The sequence below is a fragment of the Anoplopoma fimbria genome, chromosome 3 (assembly GCF_027596085.1).
Source record: "Anoplopoma fimbria isolate UVic2021 breed Golden Eagle Sablefish chromosome 3, Afim_UVic_2022, whole genome shotgun sequence".
NCBI lineage: Eukaryota > Metazoa > Chordata > Actinopteri > Perciformes > Anoplopomatidae > Anoplopoma > Anoplopoma fimbria.
The window spans coordinates 3,835,525-3,856,124 of record NC_072451.1 but is presented as its reverse complement, the minus strand read 5'-3'; the positions used below and the strand labels follow the sequence as shown (position 1 = coordinate 3,856,124).

At 35.1% G+C, this 20,600-nt stretch overlaps 3 protein-coding genes across 3 annotated transcripts in view; 1 reads left to right on the top strand and 2 right to left on the bottom strand.

The window, feature by feature from the left end:
• Positions 1–2,189: 2,189 nt before the first annotated feature.
• Positions 2,190–4,660, bottom strand: LOC129089068 (zinc finger protein 180-like). Its single transcript, XM_054596404.1, has 2 exons — positions 4,543–4,660; positions 2,190–3,549 (listed from the first exon to the last, which is right to left on the bottom strand). Exon 2 carries the CDS (start codon positions 3,509–3,511, stop codon positions 2,672–2,674), a length of 840 nt encoding a protein of 279 aa, XP_054452379.1. The 5' UTR covers positions 3,512–3,549; positions 4,543–4,660; the 3' UTR covers positions 2,190–2,671.
• Positions 4,661–10,639: 5,979 nt separating this feature from the next.
• On the bottom strand, positions 10,640–15,958 carry si:dkey-7l6.3 (zinc finger protein 500). The gene is made up of 4 exons (XM_054596398.1): positions 15,434–15,958; positions 14,015–14,127; positions 12,714–12,843; positions 10,640–11,823 (listed from the first exon to the last, which is right to left on the bottom strand). The coding sequence occupies exons 1-4, from the start codon at positions 15,735–15,737 to the stop codon at positions 11,039–11,041; spliced, it is 1,332 nt and encodes a 443-aa protein (XP_054452373.1). The 5' UTR covers positions 15,738–15,958; the 3' UTR covers positions 10,640–11,038.
• Positions 15,959–17,853: 1,895 nt separating this feature from the next.
• Positions 17,854–20,600, top strand: part of dnaaf11 (dynein axonemal assembly factor 11) — a 34,290-nt gene continuing 31,543 nt past the window's right edge. Inside the window, exons 1-3 of the mRNA XM_054596397.1 lie at positions 17,854–17,908; positions 19,999–20,166; positions 20,249–20,326. Of these exons, the coding sequence (XP_054452372.1) occupies positions 17,899–17,908; positions 19,999–20,166; positions 20,249–20,326 (256 nt within the window). The 5' untranslated portion in view covers positions 17,854–17,898. The remainder of the gene's footprint in view (positions 17,909–19,998; positions 20,167–20,248; positions 20,327–20,600) is intronic.

Sequence of the window (20,600 nt, the reverse complement as noted above, 5' to 3'; positions counted from 1 at the left end):
AAATTAAAAAATAAATAAAATAAAAATGTAATAAATAAAAAAGAATACAAAAATACAAATAAATAGAAAAAATAAAAATAAATAAATATATAAAAAAAATGTATAAATAAGAAATAATAAAAAATAAATAATGTAATAAATAAAAAAGAATAAAAAATAAATACAAATACAAATAAATACAAAAAAAATAAAATAAATAAAAACATAAAAAAATATAAAAAATGTATAAATAAAAAATAAAAAATAATAAAAATGAATAAAAATATAAATAAACAAAAAATATAATAATAAAATAATAAAAAATAAATACAAATACAAATAAATACAAAATTTAAATTAAAAAATATTTGTTCAGGAGTTCTGTAGATTTAAGATAAAGATGAAACACTATTAAATAAACTATTTAATCATATTAACTGTTACATTTTTGGGGTCTCTAAAATGTCATTGTTCACATATATATATTTATTTATTTATTTATAAATAAGTCACATTTGATTACAAAAAACTTAATTTATTTTGTTCGTTTTTTATTGTCTCTTGTTATTTCATTTTGTTTCTTTGTTTAGTTTTATCCTAATGATTGTTCTAATGTTTCTTTCTATTGCACTGTTTTGCTGGCTTGTCTGTCGAAGCACTTTGTAAACCTTGTTTTTAAAAGGTGCTATATAAATAAAGTTATTATTATTATTATTATTATTATTATTCACCGCTCAATCTTCAACTGAACATTCTTTCTTCTCTCCCAGGCCTGGCAAATAACATCTGCTACAAAGAAGGTTCCTTTCCTAAAACACAACGTAACTGTGGTTTACACCATATGTCAACTGACCATTTTTCTTTATGCATAAGAAACAGTTTGGTCCTAATATCCTGAATATTACAAAGTAACCTGTTATGAAAAATGAAAGACAGGTCAGTCATATAAAACAGAGATTTCAAACCCTTAGCCCATGGATGGCCATGCAAAATGTCCCAATGAAATATCAGTCTCTGATCAGACATGTTCACAAGTCTATTCCAAAAAGCATTTGACATTTATGTCGGATCTTTGGTGATTCCCAACCCATATCCCCAGTAATGGCCAAAACTGATTTAGATTTTTTAACTCCCAAGAATGATCTCATCGCTCTGTGGTGCACAGTGTTGCAACTTGTGTGCTCACCAAAATATATAAATATATATATGTCTATATATATATATATATATATATATTTTGTTTTTTTATTATTTATTTTTTTCTTCAACTATCAGTCCTATATATATATATATATATGTGTATACATATATATATATATGCATCTATTTGCTCCCACAGAAAATTACAAGTACTCCCATTAGGAGCACAGACAAGAGTGTGTTTGCTGAATGATTCATTGTAGTTGCCTTTACTTTGTCGTCACTTTTAGTCACTTTTTGACTCTTTGTAGTTGCATCTATGCTTTTGTAGTTGTTTTTTATGGTCATTTTAGCCACTTTGCATCTATTTTAGTACTTTTTGCGTTTCTTTGTAGTTTCTATGCCTCTCTTTATGGTCATTTTAGGGCCTGACCCCTGACCTTAACCCAGACTTTTTCTGGTGGTCCCCGCAGTAAAAACAAACCAGGGCTGCCGTTGATTTCATCCCACATGTTCTCCTAAGCACTCTGTAAAAAAAACCATCATGAGGTCAAGGACTCGGCTTCCTTTGGTGAAGGAAGGTCCAGTGTGTCCTCTGCTCCAGGAGATAAGACGGGAAGCATTGAAGCGCGTCTCCTTAGCATTTATAGAAGTTGACCAACTCTCATCATCATCAGTTAGGAACCTTCTTAAGACAAAAAAAGACCCAGCTGTCCCAGTCGGACGTGTTGTCTGCAGTCTGCTGGTTTAAGTCTTTTAAACTGGTTTCCAAATATGACACATGGCAGACTCTCTTAATTTGAATGCATGTACGATGCTCCTTGTTTTAACCATGTGACCACTGTTGTTGTGTCAGATACGTATCATTATCTCTCAACAGCTGCTCATGCTGTGTTAACAGGACAGTTGTCTTTATGTTGCATGTTAGCAACCTTTTGATTTCTCCTTTTGGAAGACAATAACAATGAAAAATAGTTACTGCTACAGCTAATCTTGCTTTTAACTAAATTACTTGTGTGATATGTAGCATTTTTTTTTACAACAAATATTAACTTACACAAACTGTTTCATGATTAGTTTTATTAACCAAGAATGACACATCAACTTGAAGTGACTAATACAGTGTTTTTGCCTTTTACACAACTAATAACCATTATATATTAAATATTTTTGACCGGTTCACTATTGACATATAAACAGCAGAAACAGAGCTCAGTGGAAAGTTTCATTTCAGATTCAGTCAACCTTCTGTTGGATAAATTAGACGCTTTAATCTGCAGGATTTTTTCATCTCCATTTGATTAGTTTGTGTTTTAAGAATTAAATAAATGAAAAAATGTTCCTGAATCCCAAAGTGACGTCCTTAAATGTCTTGTTTTGTTCGATCAACACAACAAACACAATCAGTTCACTGCAAGAACTTAAAAGGATTACCTGATTAATAGGCAGCATCTCAACACTTTCAATATTTATATAAATAATTTTAAAATTGGAAAACTTTTGAATGATTATAAACTTCTTTTCAAAACGTGATATTTACAGAACAGAACGCTCATTCACTCAAGACGCTGTCGTGACATTTCTTCATGTGTAGCTTGAGGCTGTATTTGACGATGAAGCTCCTGGAGCAGAGCGAGCAGGTGTACGGCCGCTCTCCCGAGTGGACGCTCAGGTGCGACTTCAGGTGAGCCGACTGGGTGAACTTCTTGCCGCACTGGCTGCAGCAGAACGGCCTCTCGCCCGTGTGGATCCGCATGTGCACCTCCAGGTTCTGTGAGGTGGCGTACGTCTTGGAGCAGACGGGGCACACGAAGCGCTTCACTCGGGCGCCGTGTTGATCTCTGTAGTGCGCGAAGTTCATCACTTCGCCGTTGTCGTCGTATTCAAACGCCGAGTTGCTGCTCTCCGACAGCTGGCAGTCCGTGGGGATCGAACCCGTGACGCTGATCATCTTGAGCCCGAAGGCGTCGCCGTCCAGGTTTTCGTTTTGGTGGTGAAACTGAGAGAAAGCGGCGTGGCTCTTGGACGGTTTGGTCCACGTGAGGCTGAGATCCAGCTCTCTGTTAGCAGGAGACTCCGTCAGAGAGCTGCTGCAGAAATACGTCTGTCTGCTGGAGCTGGAGCTCTGGTGGACCAGCTGGACGTCCGGGTCCATGTGTGAGGACGACGAGTAGGAACAAACCGAGTCGCCGGCCTCCATCTCGTCTCCGTCGCCGCCGCCGAGCCGTCCGGAGAAGCCCGGCTCGCTGCGAGGAGAGTCCAGGCTGTAGACGGTGACGCTCTTCTTCTCCGCTATCGGCGTGAGCGGCTCCGAGGACGACTTCCTGTCGGCGTCGGCGTCTTCGGCTCCCGGCCAGTGTCTCTTTGAGCTCCGGCTGATGGGCGTCGACATGACGCACTCTCTGGCTGCAGCCGCCGCTGATGGTTTATCTGGATAAAGAGGACAAAATGCTGAAAAATATATACATTTCTAAAGCTTTATTTAAAAAACAAACCTCCGTTCCCAGATCTCACTTATGTTTCAAGTCTGTAATTGTTGAGGAAAATCTATCTAATATACATCTTTATATAACGTGTCATGTTGAACCCAACATAACAAGCGGTTCCCATAAGAAGTGGTAAAGTCATTTTTTTGTCCTTTAAGGAGGTTACCATGACCTGACACAAAGAAGGAAAACAGGACGTGAGTGAAAGATCAGATGTGCTTTGTCATGGTCCAATCGACAAGACGTGATTGGCTGAAAGTGATGTAAGGGGGCGGGACTAAGGGTATAAAGATATCATGTAAGGACTAACATGTTGGACTGTTGTCCACATTAAGGCACATTATATTTTTTGTAGGTAAATGCTGGTTGAATGCTGGATGAGGACTACCTGAACCAATTCGACATTGTTGAATATCGAAATAAAGATAATACTTGCAATAAATACAGATATTAAATGAATAAACGACACAAAAATGTGACATACTCAGCTGTGAATATATATCACATGAAATCTGTAGCAACCTTTTTCAATAAAATATTTCAATAGATTCACCCAGGTAGAGGACAGACTACGAGGATCCTATTGACCCAGATTTTAAATTGTAAAAGATATTTATTCTTTAAATTAAAGATGCACCAAAAACGAGAAGAGTTTTTTCCTCAGTCTGGTTGATCAGACCCCAAAAATAAGGCTCAAATGTTAAGATCAGTATGAGACAGAATTAAGTAAATCAAAGTCTTAACAATCATTTAAATCCTCTGTCATCTTGACTGTGATGTAAACAGCAGAATCGTGACCCTCATCTGCAAAATCTCCCAACAGAAAACCTGCGTTTACATGTATTTGATCGGCCGACCAAACTACGACACATCCAGTGACCCCACTCTGGGCCCCCGACCCAGAGGCTGAGAAACTGTGTGTGTGGTTTACACTCACCGTCCTCGAAGACGTCGTTACTGTCGGAGTCTTCGTCTTTGATCAGCACCACGTCTGGAAGCTGGAAACGAGTAAAAGAGAGAGGGTTGATTTAGACAACAGCAGTAATAAAACTACTCATAATTAATAAATCATAATCTCCAATTGATTAACTACAATTAGGCAAACAACCAGGAAGGTTGGAAGGACCACATGCAAACTAATCGAGATAAAATGTCCCTTGAGTCCTGATTGCTGACTCATCTCTAAGTTTAATTAAAGTTTTAATGAGAAACCAATTAAAACGAGGAAATCAGGGATGATTACGATACTGGATCAAATTCCATGAAGTGATTTACTAAAACTTAACAAATCGGACCTCTGAGTGACTGAGATGACCTTCCACACCTTTGCTTTTGTCTGGAAACCTGAGATCTTTTTGTTGTTTTGAATTCCATTATCTCAAAGTCTCACTTTAATTATCTATTATCTTATATTTAAAAAAAGAGAGACGACCTTTGGGTTTTTCAAGATAACAAGATAATTAACATGTTATCACGAATATACGACTTTCAGCTCAAAGTAACGAGAGTGAGACAAAAAAAAAAAAGTGAGCATCTGGAGATCATATGGGATTATATATAATAGTATATACAGTATTTAATGTATATATTTAGGATTTATGGCACAATATGAAAGGATGCATGACTTTGACAAAATATTAGAAATAATAACAAAGGCAGAAATGAAATGTACGGAGGCCATCGAGTCCAAAAATACTTTGTTTTTCATTTTGACAGTCTGTAAAAGGTGTGTTTTTATATTGTGAGTAAATTCGAATAATGAAGGAACAATGTTTGCATTCAGTTATTTACATATTAAGAAGAGCATCAGGGACCCACAGTCAAAACTAAGATATGAAACGATCAATTGATTAATTGATTGGCTGATCAAAAGAAAATTATTTAGCAACTAGTTTGATAACTGATTTATAATTTTCTTGCTTTTTAAAGCTCCTCAAATCAAAGAATCTGCTGCTTTTCTTTGTCTTAAGTGAATGTAAACAAAATGTTTGGGTGGGTTTTGTCAAAAACTGCAATTTATTTGTATTTTTGGGGGGCATTTATTTCTTTTTTTACATTTTACTTGGTATCTGAAAAAATAGTCTCTAAAAATAATATCTGAGTCTGAAAATAATAACTGTCAAAAAAATAATAAATTGGTTTCTAAAAATAATAACTTAGTCTCTAAAAATAATAAATTGGTCTCTAAAAATAATAAATTAGTCTCTAAAAACAATAAATTAGTCTCTAAAAATAATAATTCAGTCTTTATGAATATTAATTTGATCACTAAAAATAATAAGTCATTAAAATATTAACTTTGTCAATAAAAATAATAACTTGGTCATTAAAAATAATAAATTAGTCTCTAAAAATAATAAATTAGTCTCTAATAATAATAAATGAGTCTCTAATAATAATAAATTAGTCTCTAAAAATAATAATTCAGTCTTTATGAATATTAATTTGATCACTAAAAATAATAAATTAGTCTCTAAAAAATAATAAATTAGTCTCTAAAAATAATAAATGAGTCTCTAATAATAATAAATTAGTCTCTAATAATAATAAATTAGTAATAAATGAGTCTCTAATAATTATAATTCAGTCTTTATGAATATTAATTTGATCACTAAAACTAATAAGTCATTAAAATATTAAATTAGTCTCTAAAAATAATAAATTAGTATCTAATAATAATAAATTAGTAATAAATTAGTCTCTAATAATAATAAATTAGTAATAAATTAGTCTCTAATAATAATAAATTAGTCTCTAATAATAATAAATTAGTAATAAATTAGTTTCTAATAATAATAAATTAGTAATAAATTAGTCTCTAATAATAATAAATTAGTAATAAATTAGTCTGTAATAATAATAAATTAGTAATAAATTAGTAATAAATTAGTCTCTAAAAATAATAAATTAGTAATAAATTAGTCTCTAATAATAATAAATTAGTAATAAATTAGTAATAAATTAGTCTCTAAAAATAATAAATTAGTATCTAATAATAATAAATTAGTAATAAATTAGTCTAAAATGATACCCAGTCTGTGTTTACCTCCTCCTCCCCCTCCTCCTCCCCCTCCCGCTGCTGATGCGGTGTCTCTGGCCGCTGTTCGCCCTCCGCGTTCGGCACGAACTCCACCGCGAACTCCGCCGCGAACTCCGCCGCCTCCGCCGCCTCTGCCGCCTCCGCCGCATCTGCCGCCTCTGCCGCCTCCGCCGCGCCGCCGCCCCGCAGCACGATGGACTGGATGAGGTGCAGCTTCTTCTTCAGGTCGTCGTTCTCTCTGCGGCTGCGGCTGATCTCCGTCTGCAGCGCCGCGTAGCCTTCGCCCACCACTTCGCAGATCTCCGCCACCGCCGCTCTGGTCAGCGCGCCCATGATGACGCAGAGCTGGTCGTGCAGAGCTCTGCTGCTGAGAGCCGCCATCCCCGCCGCTCGCGTTCTACTTCCGCCTCAGGCGCACTTCCGGTGCAACAACTGCCGACTTCAAAATAAGAGCCCGTTGTTATTGTTTATTGCACCAGTTGAGTCGGGACTTTTTCTGGTTCTTCCAAGCTGTTGTCATAGCAACAACAACACTAAACCCATACTGGATTTATTTATTATGATAATATAATATAATATAATATAATATAATATAATATAATATAATATAATATAGTATAATTCAATTCAAGTTAAATTATTTGTAATATAAAAAAATGTGAATTCACACATATTCAATCTTAATGATTAAAGGATTATTGAAGGTGTTATTTATTTTATTATTTATATTAAACTTTATTTATTTACCTTACTCTTATTCTATTCTATTTTGCCCATTTGCTGTTGTCAACACTAAACCCATACTGGATTTATTAATTATGATATTGATAATATAGCATAATATAATATATAATTTAATTCAATTCAAGTTAAATTAAAAAACATTTTTTTGTAATATAAAAAAATGTGAATACACACATATTAAATTATCTTAATGATTAAAGGATTAAAGTAGGATTTGTTCTATTGAAGTGTTGTTTTTTTTTTTTTTTTTTTTTTTCATTAAAAATAATAAATTAGTCTCTAAAAATAATAAATTAGTCTCTAAAAATAATAAATTAGTCTCTAATAATAATAAATTAGTCTCTAATAATAATAATTCAGTCTTTATGAATATTAAATGAGTCTCTAAAAATAATAAATTAGTCTCTAAAAATAATAATTCAGTCTTTATGAATATTAATTTGATAACTAAAAATAATAAATGAGTCTCTAAAAATAATAAATTAGTCTCTAAAAATAATAATTTGGTCTCTAAAAATAATAAATTAGTCATTAAAATATTAAAAATAAAAATAATAAATGAGTCTCTAAAAATAATAAATTAGTCTCTAAAAAATAATAAATTAGTCTCTAATAATAATAATTTGACACAAACTGGGGCCCCATTTGAATTCACACATATTAAATTATCTTAATGATTAAAGGAGGATTTGTTCTATTGAAGGTGTTATTTATTTTATTATTTATATTAAACTTTATTTATTTACCTTACTCTTATTCTATTCTATTTTGCCCATTTGCTGTTGTCAACAACAAACCCATACTGGATCTATTTATTAAGATATTGATAATATAACATAATATAATATATAGTATAATTCAATTCAAGTTAAATTAAAAAAGTATTTTTTTGTAATATAAAAAAATGTGAATTCACACATATTAAATTATCTTAATGATTAAAGGAGGATTTGTTCTTTTGAAGGTGTTATTTATTTTATTATTTATATTAAACTTTATTTATTTACCTTACTCTTATTCTATTCTATTTTGCCCATTTGCTGTTGTCAACAACAAACCCATACTGGATTTATTTATTAAGATATTGATAATATAGTCTATTAGCCATTGAGAAGTTAAATTATAAAACTAATTACATTGTTTGTAATATAAAAGAATGTGAATACACATATTAAATTATCTTAATGATTAAAGGAGGATTTGTTCTATTGTAGCTATTATTTATTTTATTATTTATATTAAACTTTATTTATTTACCTTACTCTTATTCTATTCTATTTTGCAATGGTTTCAGTATTATTTATTATACACTTAATAATTGTTTTTCTATCGTTCATATATGTTTCTATTTTCTATTCGATTGTTTTTTTGCTTTTCTTCTATTGTAATCTTTAATGATTCTCTGGATATCCTTCAGGATTAATAAAGTTCTATCTTATCTTATCTTAATAATCAAAATATCAGAATCTTTAATTAATTAGTTCATTTTAGACAGGCACAGTTTTGTTATACATTACTTTGAATAATTTTTTTTTATAATATTGTTGTTTAGGTTTACAGTACCAGTCAAAAGTTTGGACACACCTTCTCATTTTTATTTTTTTCTACATTGTAGATTATTATTGAAGACATCCAAACTATGAAGGAACACATATGGAATTATGTGGTAAACAAACAAATGCTCTGTTGTGTGACACATTTAAATACATGACTTCAGTTTATCTTTTGTTATGTCTTTCACATTGAACACAACAGCCTGTGGCAAATGTGAATAACTTCTTGATTTGACTGTAGACTTTGTATATGTGAAGGTCGGCCAGTGAGTGAGTGTGTGTTTGCGTGGGTGTGTGTGTGTGAGAATCTTTTGTGTACACAGTGTTTTCTGCTGTATGAATGGTGAGCAGAGGTCACATGTGCTGCTATTGTTCAGACTGAAAATAGGAAACAAACAGCAAAGACGAGGTTGCACCAATGAGCTGGCTTTGTTGATACAAATAATCCTCGCCTTTGACAAATACAGAATACCAGAACAAAACCTCAGCAGTGGATCTCACCACGAGGTCCATTAAATAGTTAGAATTAGACTTTTAGTCGAAAGAATATCAGAGGATAATGTCCAAAAGCCAAATACATTCAGTTTACTGTCACATCAGACAAAGAAAAGCAGTAAATCTACTTTTGAGAGCTGGATGCAAGAAATATTTGAGAATTTTTCCTTGATAAACCACTTAAATCATTATAGAATATTAAAAAAGACATCAACAGTTCTATGACATCCTTGCAGCTCCATCTGGACGTTGTGGTTTAAACATTTAGAGGTTGTGTGAGCTGATGTGTTTGTGTGACCGGCTGACGTTTCTCTGAGCTTCTATTGTGTGAAAGGTGTTTCATTTGTGATTCAGTTGGACATTGTGTGTTTTGGGACAGAGGACAGCCTTGTGTCGGACAGGCAGCTCAGCGAGGCGACAAATTATACTGTTTTTTTAAAGGCCCATACCAATATTTCAGTGTTTTAATAATTCACACACAAAGTATTTATAATTTTAACCATTATTTTTCTTCAGTTTCTTGTAAATTTGTTTAAAAATTGTGATCAAGATAAAGGACGTTATATTTTAAAAATAAATGTAATTTCTCTGGTGGAGAAGCTATAACGGAGACACAGTTTGACATTTATCTGCTGACTTTTTGTTACTGATTGGCAAACATACACGCCAATACTGATGTTTCTGCAATTAACTAATTGTTGTTAGTTGTTATGGTGACAACACACATCAGTGAAGTGTCGCAGCTCCGGAGACCACCAACCAACCAACCAACCAACCAACCAACTGTACACGAGTTAGCTTGCAAAATCCACCATTCTTTCCTCCGCTGGGAAAAGAGGATGAAGCATTAGTTTGTGTAAATTTTAGTTATTTACTTTGGCTCTCTACGTTTCGTTCTAATTGTTACTGCAAAACCTCAGTGAGTTTGCGTCTTTCCATAAGTCGGTTTAGTTCATAGGATGTTAGCCCGCTACAGTGGTTGCAATGGCACAAATAAAAATGGCCGCCGCTCTGACCGTCCTGCTACGTTTATTTGAATGTCCGTTGTACTCCCTGTTCTATTTCTATGATTGGAATAAACACAAAAAAGTCCTAGAAATGTCTGACCAACAACCCAAAATACTGAAAAAAGATTCAGTTCACAAAGATATAAAGCAGACAAAAGTAGAGTAAACACACATGAATGAAGGAAACCGTTCATCCAAGATCGCACGCTTTTAATTCCAGTTTTTACACCAACCAATAAACATTCACATGCTTCTTACAGGTGTTGGAGCTCTACAGGAAATCACTTCCATTGTGCAGTCGTTGCTCTAAAAAGCAGCACACGTTCTGTTTGAGGTAAGAAATTGATCTGATTCAGGTCGTAGTCCCTCTGATCTTTGTCTCGGGTTTCTACCAAGGCAGTTCAGATGGTTAAAATATGTAAATCTTAAAAAAACAGTCATAAATATTTTAGTTTTTCAATGCAAAAGCACCTGTTCTCCACTTTAAAAAACAGATGTATTTAAAGTATTAGTTCAGTAACAGCAGTGAGGCTCTGGTCTGTCACAGTGTGGATTCACCACTCTACAGAACCATGAGTGAGTCAGTGTTTGGTGTTAAACGGGAGCGTCGTTCTGCTCCGATCCGTGGTACTTCTGCTGATGGATCCTCAGGTTCTGCTTCCCGGCGAACCTCTTCCCGCACTGCTCGCAGGCGAACGGCCGCTCCCCCGTGTGGACGCTCTGGTGCGTCTTCAGGTGTCCCGACTGCGTGAAGCGTTTCCCGCACTGGGCGCAGCTGTACGGCCGCTCGCCCGTGTGAACACGCACATGTGTCTCCAGGCTGCGGGACGACGTGAAGCACTTCCCGCAGTAGCTGCAGACGAAGCGCCTGTTGTTGTCCCTGCAGAACCGGTTCAGCTCCAGCGGGTCCAGCCTGGAGACGCCGAGGCCGAGCGGCGAGGGGAAACCAGCGGCGACGTTGAAGTCTGACGGCGACCGTAGAGGGAGGAGAGGCGCCATGCCCGGCAGGCCCTGACTGGTCCATGAGGAGCACAGATCCAGGTCTGAGTCGTAGGGGAGGGAGCTGATCAGGGTCGTGCCCCGCTGCAGATCGGATGCAGGGCTTCCTCCGGACCCGAGCGCGAAGTGCCTCCTCGTCCGGACAGCAGAGGGAGCCTCGCAGTCCGACTCCGAGGCCAAGTCAAAGGCCACGTCTGAGGAGCTGCTCTCGGCGCCGCCCACGGGGCCCGGAGACCCCGGTGCACTGTGGGTACCCCGATGCTCCGACAGCCCGTCACTGTTCGGATCCCAAAGCCTCAGGGCGGCCGCTGCGGAGCGGACCATCATCCCAGAGGGTCCTTCTTCACTGTCGTCTGTATCTGACAGCTGCACCTCCGTTCCTTCAGACACAAACAAGAAAAAACAGAAGTGAATATAGAACAAAAAAACAATAGACCGTATAGAAGTGGACGTAGTCATGGTGACGTCTTTCATTGGTTTGTGGACTGATGTTATGAAGCCTGGAGTTCAGCAATTTCCCCGTCGCTATCTTCTTTTTCTGCAACCGGTGAACAGGAAGTGACCATATATGGACTGAGGAGGAGTGACGTAGAGACGCCGTATACGTCTCTGGTGACGACCTGTCAATCAGTGTGTAGCCCCGCCCTAAAGCATCCCCTGCTTTATGGTCTGTTTGACTCTAAATGGAGCATCATTTACTAAATGAACATCATGCTGTATTGAAGAAGACTTGAAACTAGAGATTGAGACCATAAACTCATGTTTACAATGTTTACTGAGGGAATAAATCAAGAGAGAAGTAGAGTCATTTTCTCATAGACTTCTATACAACCAGAGGAGTCGCCCCTTGATGGACAGGAGAGAGAATGCAGCTTTAAGACACTCCCGCACCGGCTCTACTTTTCAGAACTGGAGGTTGCCGCCTGATTAAAAATCAGCATGTACTAAAAAAGATGGCTGCAGTCTGTTTTGGGTGTTTGATGTCACACTGTCTCCTTATTCTAACCAAACTGCCACTTAAAGACTGAAATATGTGTTTTCCTTGTTGTTAACCGGCTTTGTTGATTTTTTAAAATCCTGTTTTATAATCTTCCATGTTTATTAAATAACCTAGTTTAAAATCTAAAAGCGGCCTCAAATTCTCTTTCCTCCTTTTACTTTTGGATCATCTGAGATATATTTGTATTCATTAACCTGATTAATGACCTCTGTCATGGCGAGTTTGTCGGTATATTAAGCGTTCGTTAACTAAACAATGGTTCTCTCTTACCGTCCTCGTTGAGTAGCAGCTCGTCTTCAGCGTTGTTGTTGTTGTTCACCTCCTCTTTAGCCAGCTCCTCCTTTATCAAAACTACATCCTGGTCCTCCGGCTCCTCTGCAGCAGCTCCTGACGAAGAATCCTGACAGTAGAAAGAAAGAAAATGCACAACTGGCTTTTCATTTACAGTGCAGTTTAAGTTTAGTCAAATGTTCACAGGATTAAATATACTAAGAAACGTCCAGAAAATCACTTTCATGTAGGAGGACTCCAGCTGGTAGGTCATAAAGGTGACTCATATTATGGTTTATATCATAAAAGTCATCTTTTCCGTGGCTTAAAGGCAACACGACAGAGAGCTGAATATAAACACTGAACTTGTGGTTGTGTTGATACTATTTGCAGTTAGTGTGTCTCTTTGAGGTCTTTTTGTGTCTGTTTGTGGGTTTTTGTGGTTTCTTTGTGGTTGTTTTGATACTCTTCACAGTTACTTTGTGTCTTGTTGTAGTCAATGTGTGTCTCTTGTGTTTTTTTGTGTCTCTTTGACGTTATTTTGTGTCTCTTAGTGGTCATATTTTCTCTCTCTGGTTGTTTTGTGCCTCTTTGTAGTCAGTGTGTCTCTTTGAGGTCTTTTTGTGTCTGTTTGTGGCTTTTTGGGGTTTCTTTGTGGTTGTTTTGATAATTACTACTTTTAGTCAATGTGTGTCTCTTGTGTTTTTTTTCCTGTCTCTTTGTGGTCATTTTGTCTCTTAGTAGTTTATTTTGTGTCTCTTTGTGGTTGTAAATTGTCTCATTGTGGACATTTGAGTCTCTTTACAGTTGCTTTGTGCCTCTTTGTAGTCGATGTGTGTGTCTCTTGTGTTTTTTCTGTCTTTTTTTGGTTGTGTTGTGTCTCTTTGTGGTAATTTGGTCTTTTTGTGGTTGTAAATTGTCTCATTGTGGACATTTTTGTCTCTTTGTAGTCTGTTTGTGTCTCTTTATGGTTGTGTTTTGTCTTTTTGTGGTATCTTTGTATTCAATTTGTGTCTTTGTTGTGCTTTTGCCTCTTTTGATAGTTGTTGTGAGCAGTTTTTTCTCATCTCATTGTGGTTGCGTTGGTCTCTTTGTAGTCTTTTTGTGTCTCTTGTGTTCATTCTTAATCTCTTCCTAGTTGGTACAGGTCTGTTTTAATGACATTTGTAGGTGTTGGCAATAGGGTTCCCCGACACTTTGGCCACCTGAGCCTAGTAGTCCCATTTAGTAGTCCATCCATGGACAGAGAGACTGTGACTGTAAGTGTTCAAGCAGACAGGAAGTGTTTGGAGAAAACCAACCTCTTTGGCAGCAGGGGTCAGCTCTGTCGTGGCCTCCAACGTGGGGACCCTTCCACTTCTTTTGAGATTCCCCTTCAGCTGTTTGGCCCCCACTGCAGCTGATGAGGCATGCTCTGGGTGAAAAAACAACAAGAAACACGTCATCATTGGTTTCTCTTGTTGGATGGAGGAGAGCACAGCGGGTTGGTTTCAGTGGGAGGTATAAGGCTGACTGCTGTAATCCCAGATCTCACTGCTGTGTACAAGTACAAGTGTTGTTCTTACTTAATACACAGTTAGTACAATACATACTGAACGTACTTACTGCGTGCAAGCAATGTGTGGCTAATTTATGAGTTTATTTTCTATGTAAAGACAAAACAGGTGGGAAATATCAGGAAGTTGGTTCAGTAAAGTTACAATTTTGAAATATTTATTTTATTTTAATTTATTTATGCTGTGAGTTAACTAACTGCTGAGCAGAAAAAGTTGATAGTGGGAGCAGTTTGGAGTTTTAAATGTAAGCCGAATTATTAAATATACTGAGATAAACGTATCAGAACAAACTCACCACTAAGCCACTAGGACGAAAAAAGTACAGATTTTAAATAATGAGATAGTATTTCATAATTATGACAGTTATTAGTAATTATGAGATAGTTATTTATAATAATGAGATAGATATTTATAATAATGAGATAGTTATTTATAATTATGAGATAATGATTTATAATTATGAGTTATTTATAATAATGAGATAGCTATTATGAGATAGTTATTCATAATAAGATAATAATTTATAATAATGAGATAGATATTCATAATGAGATAGATATTCATAATAATGAGATCATTATTTATAATAATGAGATAATAATTTATAATTATTCATAATAATAATGAGATAATAATTTATAATAATAAGAGTTATTTATAATAATGAGATAGTTATTTATAATAATGAGATAATCATTTATAATAATGAGATAATCATTAATAATTATGAGATAATTATGAGATAATAATTTATAATAATGAGATAATTATTCATAATTATGAGATAATAATTCATAATAAGATAGTTATTTATAATGAGATAATTATTCATAATTATGAGATAATTCATAATAATAAGATAGTTATTTATAATAATGAGATAGTTATTCATAATAATAAGATAATAATTTATAATAATAAGATAATAATTTATAATAATGAGATAATCATTTATAATAATAAGATAGTTATTTATAATGAGATATTTATTCATAATTATGAGATCATCATTTATAATTATTCATAATTATGAGATAATAGTTTATAATTATTCATAATTATTCATAATTATGAGACAACAATATATTTCTAAGAGCAGTCTTGGTGTGTAGCGCTGTTTTATACGGACTGTCAGTGAACGCACCACGCGCCCTGCACACTCACCGGGAGAGGAACGCGTTCGTCCCCGGCCGCCGGTCTCCTGCAGCCCGCAGCAGTCCTCCAGCGGCCCGGTGGTGCTGCTGCTGCTGCTGGTGGTGTTCCTCCTCCGGTGCTCCCTTATGCAGACGGTCTCCATCAGCTCCAGCTTCCTCCGCAGCGCCTCGTTCTCCTTGCGGCTGCGGGAGATCTCCATCCGCAGCCCCGCGGAGCTGTCGTCCACCAGCCCGCAGATCTCCGCCACCGCAGCCCGGGACAGAGCCTCCATGACGGCCGTGAGCTGGCGGCGGAACGCCTGGTAGCTGGTCATCCTGCGGCGGGGCGTTCAGGGACCGGCGGAAGAAAGCAACGTCCTGCAGGGCTGCAGGGGCAGAGAGAGGCCGGGAGGAGAGAGCACGCTCCGGGGGGTTGTTGGTAGTTTGTTGTGGAGTCGGTGGTCTCCTGCTCTGGTGCGGGACGACGGGGAACGACGTCCGCAAACACACTTTCAAAATAAAAGCACAGGGGTGCTGCCTTCGCGTACGCTCTGTAAACTCCAGTTTCCATTTTAAGTTTTTTTTTTTTTTTTTTAAAGCCACAATACTGATTTGTAATTATGAGATAATTATTCATACTTATGAGATAATACTTTTTAATTATGAGATAATCATTTTTAATAATGAGATAATCATTTTTAATCGTGAGATAATTATTTATAATTATGAGATAATTATTTATAATAATGAAATAATATTTTTTTAATTATGAGATAATTATTTTTAATAATGAGATCATTTATAATAATGAGATAGAATTTCATAATTATGACATAGTTAGTAGTAATTATGAGATAATTATTTATAATTATGAGATAGTTATTTATAATTATGACAGTAATTTATGATTATGAGATAGTTATTTATAATTATGAGATAGTAATTATATATTTATAATTATGAGATAGTTATTTATAATTATGAGATAGATAATTTATAATTGAGATAATATATGATAATTATTTATAATTATGAGATAGTTATTTATAATTATGAGATAAATTATGAGATAATTATGAGATAATTATTTATAATAATGAGATAGAATTTCATAATTATGACATAGTAGTAATTATGAGATAGTTATTTATAATTATGAGATAATTATTCATAATTATGATAATATTTTCTAATTATGAGATAATTAGATAATAATTTATAATAATGACATAATTATTTTTAATTATGAGATAATCATTTATAATTATGACATAATAATTTCTAATTATGAGATAGTTATTTATAATTATGAGATAGAAAGTAATAATTATGAGATAGAAAGTAATAATTATGAGATAGAAAGTAATTATTATTATTTATCTCCATATCGGACCGTTCAGCTTTGTGGGCGATCTTATTGATCACTTTTCGAAAATTGTTGCAAATGTTATTGATAATATCGGCAATAATCTCTCTCTGGATTACTGTGCTGTTGGAAAAATCATGATCATAATTTATATTAAGATAAACAATTTTACTCTGTTTTTAATTACACTTTTTAGCCCAAAAAAAACATATATATTAGATGCTAATTTTGTGGATATAAAGCTCTGTTACATTTTTCTTTTGTAAACAAAATAAAAAAACAAATGAATGTATTTGACCATCTTGATTATTTATTTATATTACATGTGTATACATACATACATACATACATACATACATACATACATACATACATACATACATACACACATACATACATACACACACATACATACATACATACATACACACATACATACATACACACACACACATACATACATACATACATACACACATACATACATACATACATACATACACACATACATACACATACATACATACATACACACATACACACATACATACATACATACATACATACATACATACATACACATACATACATACATACATACATACATACATACATACATACATACATACATACATACATACATACATACATACACATATATAATATATATAAATCATGGGTAAAAAGTAATAACATGAAAAGTAGCCCTCCTGTACTTAAGTAGCTGTACTTTACATTACATTTAATTCCATTTTATGGCACATTATACTTCCAACTCCATTTCTTTCTCTTTCTCTTTCTATTTCTATTTCAGATGCTACCATTGTATTCTTTGCTTCATTTTGTATTTTAAGATTATTTTTTAATACAAAGCAATTAAATACAAGCAAAGGTTGGTAAAACACGACCCATTATAATATATTCTGTAATATAATTGAAACCAAATGCTACTTACTTAAGTTGTGGGGAAATAAAACAATCTTTAATTATTTAGTTTGACTCAATCTAGTCAAATTAAAACACATATATAAATGTAATATAAGTTGAGCTCTGTTGCAGTTGTCGTATTTACCACAGGACGCGAACGCAGCAGCAGGTCGGTTTCCACGGCAACGGCTGACAACAGGAAGATGGTCCACAGTGAGTTTAAAGTCAAAGTTTCTCTGCATTTAAACAGCTTTAAACCACTTTATTGATTTAAATGATTCGTTCACTTTATATTTTATCTCAACAGTAGTTTTGTGAGTTGGTTACGTTCTTTAAATAACGTTTATTATTACTAGTTTAAGCTTTTACTGACACTAGCCTGTAGTTAGCATGCTAACACTAGCTTATAGTTAGCATGATACTAGCCTATAGTTAGCATGCTAGCTTATAGTTAGCATGATACTAGCCTATAGTTAGCATGCTAGCTTATAGTTAGCATGATACTAGCCTATAGTTAGCATGATACTAGCCTATAGTTATACTAGCATGCCTATAGTTAGCACTAGCCTATAGTTAGCATGATAGCCTATAGTTAGCCTATAGTTAGCATGCTAACACACTAGCCTATAGTTAGCATAACACTAGCCTATAGTTAGCATAGTTAGCATGATACTAGCCTATAGTTAGCATGCACTAGCCTATAGTTAGCATGCTAACACTAGCCTATAGTTAGCATGCTAACACTAGCCTATAGTTAGCATGACACTAGCCTATAGTTAGCATGACACTAGCCTATAGTTAGCATGACACTAGCCTATAGTTAGCATGATAGTTAGCATGCCTATACACTAGCTTATAGTTAGCATGATACTAGCCTATAGTTAGCATGACACTAGCCTATAGTTAGCATGCTAATGTTAGACTTAAACTGTCGATATTATGAATAATTTGTGTCTCTTTGTAGTCGTTTTGTATCTTTATGGACCTTTTGAGTCTCTTTGTAGTCGTTTTGTATCTTTATGGACCTTTTGAGTCTCTTTGTAGTCGTTTTGTATCTTTATGGACCTTTTGTGTCTCTTTGTAGTCGTTTTGTATCTTTATGGACCTTTTGAGTCTCTTTGTAGTTGTTTTGTATCTTTATGGACCTTTTGAGTCTCTTTGTAGCATGTTTTGTATCTTTATGGACCTAATTTGTGTCTCTTTGTAGTTGTTTTGTATCTTTATGGACCTTTTGAGTCTCTTTGTAGTTTTGTATCTTTCTGGACCCTTTGTGTCTCTTTGTAGTTGTTTTGTATCTTTCTGGACCTTTTGAGTCTCTTTGTAGTCGTTTTGTATCTTTATGGACCTTTTGTGTCTCTTTGCAGTCGTTTTGTATCTTTATGGACCTTTTGAGTCTCTTTGTAGTTGCTCTACCTGTCCTTCTGGGGTCGTTTTGTGTCTCATTGTGTGTAGTTGTCTTGTTGTGTCTCTGTGATGTCCTCTCTCTCTGGTAGTTTGTGTTCCTTCGTAGTAACGTTTCCTCTTCTTGTGTTAATTTGCATCTGATTGTATAATTATGGTCATTTTGTGTCTATTTGTAATTGTTTTATGTCATTTTGATGTCCTCTGTGGTACCTTGTAGTTTTTGTTGTTTTTGTTTGTCTCTTTGTAGTTGTTTTGTATCTTTATGGAACTTTTGTGTCTTTCTGTAGTTGTTTTTTTGTCTTATTGTGTTGGTTTAGCATCTCTTTTGCATTTTATGGCTTCATGGACCTTTTGTCTTTGTAGTTGTTCTACCTGTCCTGTGGTTGTTTTATGTCTTATTTTGGTAGTTTGCATCTCTTTGTAGTCATTTTGTATCTTTATGGACCTTTTGTGTCTCTTTGTAGTTGTTTTGTCAGTCTTTCTGTAGCTGTTTTGTGTCTCTCTGTCCCACATTATGTGTTAACAGTCACTGTAAACCAAGTCTCTGACCCCACGGGCCCCTGGGCCTGTCCCCGGAGAGCCCATTCACTCATTTATCAATGTACAGAGCTATAAAACAAGGTGGGAAACAGTAAAAGTTTCAAACTTCAGAGAGTTGGAGCAGACCTCAAGTTTTCCAGGAGTTTGTTGTAGATATATATCTGATAGAAAGTGAATGATGATTCATTTTGGGGAGATTAAACGCCTCAAGATGTACATAAACATTATAATAAGTCAAGTATTTGTAGCAAAAGAAACCAGGAGCATACGTAGTAATAATGTCAGTAATGGTAATATAATAGGAGTAATGATGCTCCGTCCCTCCCTTTTTAACGTTAGTTTCTGTTTTTCCCGTCCAGTCACAGAGGACATGGTCCGCCGGCGGTCCGAGCACAACGAGTGTGAGATCTTCTCCCTGGAGGAGCTTTCTCTGCATCAGCAGGACATCGAGAGGGTGGAGCACATCGACAGGTGGTGCAGAGACCTGAAGATCCTCTACCTGCAGAGCAACCTCATCCCACGGATCGGTGAGGGAGCAGCCGACACAGACGGACACGCTTGTGTTTTGTAATTTGTTTAAAATCTTCTTTATCTTGTTTGTTCATCCAGAGAACGTCGGCCGCCTGAAGAAGCTGGAGTATTTGAATCTGGCCTTGAACAACATTGAAGTCATTGAAAACCTTGAAGGTCAGTGTGTTGTGTGTTTGGTGATATTGCTATGGCTGCCAATAACTATTAATTTAATCATTCTATTTATTTATTTGGATTATTCAATTAATAATTTTGCTGTAAAATGTTAAACAAAGCAGGTGTAGGAATTCAAAAATACAGAAAACTCCCTCAGAGTAGAGAAGGAGGAAGCTGCAAATGTTTTAATATTGTTTTATAGATTAAATAAGTTATCAAACTGGTCAACAATAATCACCATTTTCTGTTGAATAATTATTATTATTAGATTATT

Excerpts from the sequence above, each read along its gene's own strand:
- LOC129089068 (XM_054596404.1), bottom strand. The coding sequence starts at position 3,511 with ATGTCGACGCCCATCAGCCGGAGCTCAAAGAGACACTGGCCGGGAGCC.
- si:dkey-7l6.3 (XM_054596398.1), bottom strand. The coding sequence starts at position 15,737 with ATGACCAGCTACCAGGCGTTCCGCCGCCAGCTCACGGCCGTCATGGAG. Across the intron at positions 12,844-14,014 it reads TGACCCCTGCTGCCAAAGAG|GATTCTTCGTCAGGAGCTGC; the intron begins GTTGGTTTTCTC and ends TTCTACTGTCAG. Across the intron at positions 11,824-12,713 it reads GCTGCTACTCAACGAGGACG|GAACGGAGGTGCAGCTGTCA; the intron begins GTAAGAGAGAAC and ends TTGTGTCTGAAG.